The 6,827-nt window shown below is 41.9% G+C and overlaps 1 protein-coding gene across 1 annotated transcript; it reads right to left on the minus strand.

Moving 5' to 3' along the window:
- Positions 1-7: 7 nt before the first annotated feature.
- On the minus strand, positions 8-6,404 carry LOC120790412 (UDP-N-acetylglucosamine/UDP-glucose/GDP-mannose transporter-like). The gene is made up of 12 exons (XM_040127872.1): positions 6,165-6,404; positions 5,820-5,853; positions 5,592-5,678; positions 5,181-5,248; positions 4,957-5,028; positions 4,704-4,772; positions 4,367-4,469; positions 3,632-3,724; positions 2,874-2,941; positions 2,517-2,595; positions 2,354-2,436; positions 8-1,354 (listed from the first exon to the last, which is right to left on the minus strand). Exons 1-12 carry the CDS (start codon positions 6,272-6,274, stop codon positions 1,249-1,251), a joined length of 972 nt encoding a protein of 323 aa, XP_039983806.1. The 5' UTR covers positions 6,275-6,404; the 3' UTR covers positions 8-1,248.
- Positions 6,405-6,827: the final 423 nt, after the last annotated feature.

Genomic DNA, 6,827 nt, shown 5'->3' on the forward strand with positions numbered 1-6,827 from the left:
TATCGAGTCAGCAGAGGGTTTTTTTTAATGTAAAAATACATCATTTTGTTTCAGCTACAAATTCATGGTTACTGTGTTTAAGATGAGAACAGCATCAACAATTTATAAGTCATGCCATCTGCAAAATGAATATTAGTCTAAAAAAGTAATAAATATAAAATGATGTAGATAAAGAGGGGAAAAAAAAAGACGACACTTGTACCTGACTATTAAAAGGTTTAGATAACCAAGTTTCTCTTGTGATACTTAAAAAACCTGAAATGGACGTTTCAGGAAGGTACAATAATCTCATATTCAGCATATGAATGTAACAGGCGGTGAAGCAATTCAGTTTCACCCTTTTACAGGAGCTACCTCAGTTAAAAGTGCGATAACATTGTGTCAAAGAAAAAAAAAAGTAACGGGTCCCCTTGTTAATTCTGCATAGAGAGAACCAGCTACAGCCTTGGAGTACCACAACAAACATTCTGTAATGCTGAGGGAGCAAAATGTAAACTGTTCACTGAATTATCTCCCAAAAGGAGGCAGCAACATTATTTAAAGCCACAATCCTTGATGAGAATCGACAGCCCACTGCCCATCCACTTTGGTTGTTTAAAGGATGAGGTTAGTTCACCGTCATTAACCGTCCGTTTGTAACAAGTTTAGAACAGTGTATGCGCAAAAATCAAAAGAAATTTACTAAAGACTGAAATAACAGATAACGACAGTGTCAGTGCATCTCACTGTGCTTGGAAGGCATCTAAAGTTACATTCCTTGTAAACAGCAAAACAGAAAAGGCAATAAAAAAATAAGGATTGTGCCTTTAAAATAACCATTATGTTATATTCCCAGGATTCGTCAGTACACACCCATGATTAAAACAATTGATCATCCCAGCTGTTCACTCCTGTGTTCAGGAAACATTACATAATCCCAACATTTAGTGTTGTCTAAATGTCAGGAAATGTTGTATCATAAATAACACTGCTCCCAAGTTTCCCTTCTTGTCAACACTAACAAGGACAGTATCAAAATACAAATATTTAAATAGAAAACACCATCTTAAAAATCAACCCACAATCCCTCTGGAGGGTTTCGTAACAATGGCAGCAGCAGGAGAATCATGGTGAAGGCATGGCTTTCACCCCGATGCCATTCCCTCGATTCCTCACCTCTGCCACTAAAATACTCCATAAATAAAAGTCGTACTAAAAATAGAGTTTTCCTGTTCATCAGCATAAAAATAATTAAATCCAGTGTCTCTGTCATACAACCACCTTGCCCTTGATGTCCAGCTTGTTGTTTTCAGTTGGTTTGCTGGACTGCTCCTCTGTGAAAGTGATGTAGGAGTACACCAGGCTGCCAGCAATGCTGCATCAACACAGAGAGAGCAACCGTGTTACACTATACAAACATGAAGACAACACAAAATGCAAGTGAACAGTAGTAATAAATCTAACCATCCGGTAAGATGGCAGGAAAACCAAACTCTGTTTCTTTGTAAAACACTGAACAATATGAGACTGGTCTTCAATATCTGGTGTTTGGGTGTTTTATTTGTGACACATCAGCCTTTGGGTGAACATGTTGCAGCACATCACCAATCATAGAACTGGTCACATTTCCCAACAAGTTTCAGCGTGCACATCTGAATTTCCTGCAGCTGTGCGACTTATTAATGTCAGATGTACCGCATCTTTGTACGCATTGATCTTTTCTCACCAGAAACAACTATCATCAGATTGGAGTTCACAGTTAGGGAACGGATCAGTCTGACTCAGATACTGTTACCAAAAAGAAAATGGAATGCAGATTGTGTGTTGAGCTATGTGGGAAAACAACCCTCAGGCACAGGTGGGCTTAGCATACGTGAAGTGCAGGTTTGACTTGTTTAAAAAATTCAAAACAGCTCACAATGCTTTTGTCACCTCTCACAGAATCACTGTTGTTTTTCCTGCACACACAGTATTCAGGGCAGGTGACAGTACAGCGGCCCCCACGTTGAGCAAATTACAATTGTGAAGCTCGCAGTTCTTTTTGCCACATTGAATTTACTCAACTAAACTATAAATTAGTCATTTTGTGAAGCTTTTATATCAGCACCTCGCATAAAAAGGAACCCGAACATTTACAATATATTTTACGTCATTTTGTTTTTATTTAAGTGACACAATCTGTTATGTGACTATACAGTGCAAAATTTACATTGTGGAAAGTCCAATGAATGAGGAGTTCTGTTTGGGAAAATTTCTGCTTAGGCCCCCAAAACCACTTGGGCTGGTGTCTGAGTGTGTGAAAAAAGTCTACACATGTACGGAGATGACTTGACATTTGAGCACACATTAGAAAATAAACCCCGTTCTTTCCTACCTGATATTCAAACCTATGAAGTTAGTCCAGGAGAAAATGTAGTCTCCGCTGAACACCATCCCAATGTATGTCACCAGGACATTCTGCAAAATGGAGAAAATATGAATGAAGTTTTTGTGTTTCAGTGTATTTGAATGTAACTGCGCACAAACGTGCAGCTCACCTTGATGCAGCCCACGATTGTAGTTGTTAAAGCGGAGTTGTACTGTGTACAGAGCACAGTGGAATACATCAGAACAAACCTGAAAAAACAAAAAGCCATCATATTACTCATGACTCAACACTTGTTTGAGCATAAAATCAGATTTCACACTGTTAATGCAACATGTTAGACAAAGGGTCTTTGTGAGCTTAACGTTCAGTCAAGCGCTGGCCCACAGTCTAGATTTCAGCCACTGATTTAATAGCAATGCCACAGAAATTTGGTGTAATCCAGATGTTCAATTCTGGCACAAAACACAATCTTGCTTTTTTGTGCTCAAGACTGCGCGTCACACATAAGCTCTGGTCTTTGTCTTACCCCATGATACATGAGAGGATGAACTGGGTGAGGAAAAACATATCAGACCAACCATCGTATTCCAGTGCCTGACAAGAGAGGAACATCATGAGAAACAGCACAAATGACTAGTGAAAACACACATACATGTAAAAAGCATACAAGTAAACAAGGTTAAAAACGAGATAGATTGTAAATTCAAGTCAGTGTTTATGGGCGCGTCTGGGTCTGGTATTCAATGGAGATAAGAAAATTAAGATTGACTGGGCATTGAGGAGTTGTTAGGGAGTTGTTAGCAAGGCCACCTTCACAACTAACACTTACATGCTTACAAATTCAACACTGAGTTTCCAAGAGGCTTAAAAAGGTAGTAGTCTATATCTCTACTGTGGTTTTTCAGTAGAGGGGAGTTGTAGGCGCTGCTTTAATAACTCTACTAGGTGCATAATAGCAGCTTTGTGCCTTTCTGGCTGCTGGGCCCCAGCTGGGCAAACCAGAAGGTCTCTGCCAACACTGACCAACAAACAGACCAGCTCATATTTACAGCACACGCCCATGCCTTCACATATGTGCACTCACTTTAACTTAGGACTAAACCTTGTAATAGCTGATCAGTACCAAGGCCATGAACTCATTACAAGGACCTAACTTGATATTTTCACAACCGTTCAAGAAGTCAACTTTCACAGATGAAACACAGAAAATCTGCCATGTTTTAATGAAGATAACTGGAAATAGAACTTAGAGGGGACAGACCAAACAGCAGTCAAACTGCTTACCTTCTGCATATCTCCAGTCACATGAGCCAACAGTACAGTGGGAATTATCATAAATAATGCATTATAATACAATAATCCATATTTCCCCAACTCCTGTGAGAAAGAGCACAGAAAGAGCACAGAAACAGATGGGCAGGGAGCAACATCAACACGAAAAAAATAAGCAGAGGAAGAACAGAGAGGGTTATTCACAAGTGCATACCTCACTAATTGGCATACAGATGTCATGCGTGGCCAGCCCACTGCACTACCTAGAACCTCGTTTGCATTCATCTTCTTATGTTTCACGTGTCTCCATCTTTCATTCCCTCACAGTATCACTCACACAAACCTCTGTTTAGCTCCGTGCTAACAAATGGTGCTGTACATACATCTCGGGCTAAATCTGGATCCAGTTCTGCCTCTGCTGTAATGTGAGAGCCGAGCAGTCTGCTCATGTGACATGAAAAACTGACTAAAACAAGCTCCAAGCCACTTCTGACTCGGCAGTCAAAAAGGTATTAACTAGACTGCTAAAAATAATGCACAAAAATGTTCAAAATAAGATAGTACAGAAGAACAACTGCAGAGTAGGTTTAAACAGTGATAATTAAATCCTTGTAGTGGGGAGTGAAAAGAACCAACTCATGGTGTTTGTGCACACCGAGTGCTCTAAATTCACCAACATCAGGTCGAGGCCAAAAACAGCTCCTACCCAACAATGGTGACCATTCATCAGACGGTGCTGCCTCATACCTTCGCATCTAATTTTTGTTTCACATAGGCTCCGTTGGCAGCAGTCAGCACATCGTTCAGGAGAATGAACACGTAGCCTTGCAGGTCAAAGGACAAGTCAGCACTACGAACAGAGAGAGAGAGAAAAAGATAGAAAGTGTCAAGGAGGTGGATAAGTGTTCTGTCATTGATAATTTAGCCGTGGGCATGCTCCGTTTCAGATGTACTACATGTGTCTAATGACCCTGTAGACAATATCACTTAAGTGGGCACATATATCAGGACAAGTCAACCCTTTGTAGTAAAGGTAATTCTGCTTTGGTTAACGGCCGGGACAGCTGGATGTAGCAGAACTTACCTTGCGGCTATAAACGCCCCGAGGATCATTGTAAATACTGTTAGCTGGACTGGCCTAGAGAATTTCTTCCTGCCAAAGGTCAAAGACAGTAGAGCAATGAAATTCAATCCGAGTGCTTTGAGCTACAATTAAAAGCTACAAATACAGTATAAAGAGAAAGGCTCGGTTTTCTTCCACTGTAGCCATTTCCCACTAAGTACAAGGACCAGTATATGACCGAGAAAAGTGGGTCATCTATCTTGTGCAATCTTACTTGAGCAGAATTCCTTCAGCCAGCATTGTGAATAAAATGGAGAACCTCCTGAGGACAGTAAACATCGGCAGACTGGTGGAAGAGGACATAAATTGGGATGGTAAATGGTCAAGGATTAAACTTTAAATTTGGCGAAAACATCAACAGCCATGCCCAATGAGCTCATGGTGACACTGAATGATCTTCCCCTTTCACCATCATTCAGCTTAGCGATGGGGACTTACTTAAGCCTTTGGGTTCCAAACAGACCAGTGATCTGATTGCCCACATAAAGAAGAGGTAGAGGAAATGTCTGGAAAACAAGGTAAACATATTTAGGTATTATGATCAGAAAGGACTACACTGCAAATTATTAGAGAACTGAAACATTGGGTCAACAAATGGACAGGAAACTGACAGGTGGAAATCACGTTAAAATCTGTCTTCAAGGGGGAAAAAAAAAAGCCAAAAATTCTCTTCTTTCAATAGCTCAAATGTTTAGATTTTCTGCTCTATGTTTGTTTTAAATGACAGTAAAGGGAATATTTTTTAGTGTTGGACTATTTGTCCAGCAAACAGGACATTTGAGACGGGGACTCTGGAAGCCTGCGACGGACGTCTTTCAATCAAAAGAACAGGAGGGTGGGTGATCTCACCTTGCGGGGTATGCTCTCATCAAAGTCCGGGTAGCTGATCACCCTCGCAGCCTTGCCCACCCACAGCACAATCACTGTGGCCAACATCTGCGCGCGCACGCACACGCACAGACACACACACAGACACACACATACATACACACACTCAATTAAAAATGACTTTTAGCTCTACCTGCTTTCAGTGTAGTGTTTAGTAGCGTTAAAAAAGGGGGAAATCATTCAACTCACTTGTCCAATTCCGACACATATTGAAGAAGGGAACCTGCAACAGCAGATTTGAGCCTCGTTAGTCCCAGTTAACGTTACAGTCTAACGTTACAGGCGGAGCACACTGTAACCCCGCACCTAACACTGGCAGGTTAAAATATAATTGGCTTGCTAAAATGCTAATGGACGTGAAGCTCTTCCGTCTCGAGTCAGCTGCACAAGGTAGCCAAAAGTTGCCCATGCTAGCTTAATGAGCTCCACCGTGTTTTGCTCCGCTATCCGGCCAACAGAACTTCCAGTAGCTAGGCTAGCTAACACGATAGATTTTCTACCGAAACCTTTAGAGGCTGAACCGCAAATCGTTACCTGTAGTTAGTGAGGACGCTTTTATTCACCACGACGATGAGAAACGAGCTCAGACCGTAAAACCCAGCGGCAAACAGCTTCACAAACACTGTCAGAGGTTCGTCCGCCATCCCCGACAAGTTCTCATTCCTCTGTGAGCAGTGTCAGCTCTTCCCCTGCCATCACTGCGCCGCTTGTCTCACACACTCACTCAAGCACGCACGCACGCACGCACACGCGCGCGCGCACACACACACACACACGCACGCACGCACGCACGCACGCACACCACAACTTCCACCGCTTCAAGTCTCAACATTCAGCGTTTTATGGTTATTTCATTGCCTCCGAAATTAAGGCCACGGTGCGGTTCGTCGCCAGTCTAGCACTCATACACGCACCAAGCTGAAAATGCCAACAGCACACTGCTCATTTGTTACATGGCGGTCGGAAACTTGAAGCAGGAGCTGGATGGAGATGTTTATCTTTTCTGCAGCTTTACTTTTATCCCACTCTCTCATCCATGGATATGTTGGATCGACGACAGCAGCACTTCCCGGTGTTTAACCGTACATGTGATCCATATAATCCAATCACTGGTTAGGAGGTACATTCAGTATTGACTGTTAATCATCATTCTAGGCTTTAAAAAGCCTATGAACCCGATCTGCGTACAAAGTTTGT

The sequence above is a fragment of the Xiphias gladius genome, chromosome 6 (assembly GCF_016859285.1).
Source record: "Xiphias gladius isolate SHS-SW01 ecotype Sanya breed wild chromosome 6, ASM1685928v1, whole genome shotgun sequence".
Lineage (NCBI taxonomy): Eukaryota > Metazoa > Chordata > Actinopteri > Istiophoriformes > Xiphiidae > Xiphias > Xiphias gladius.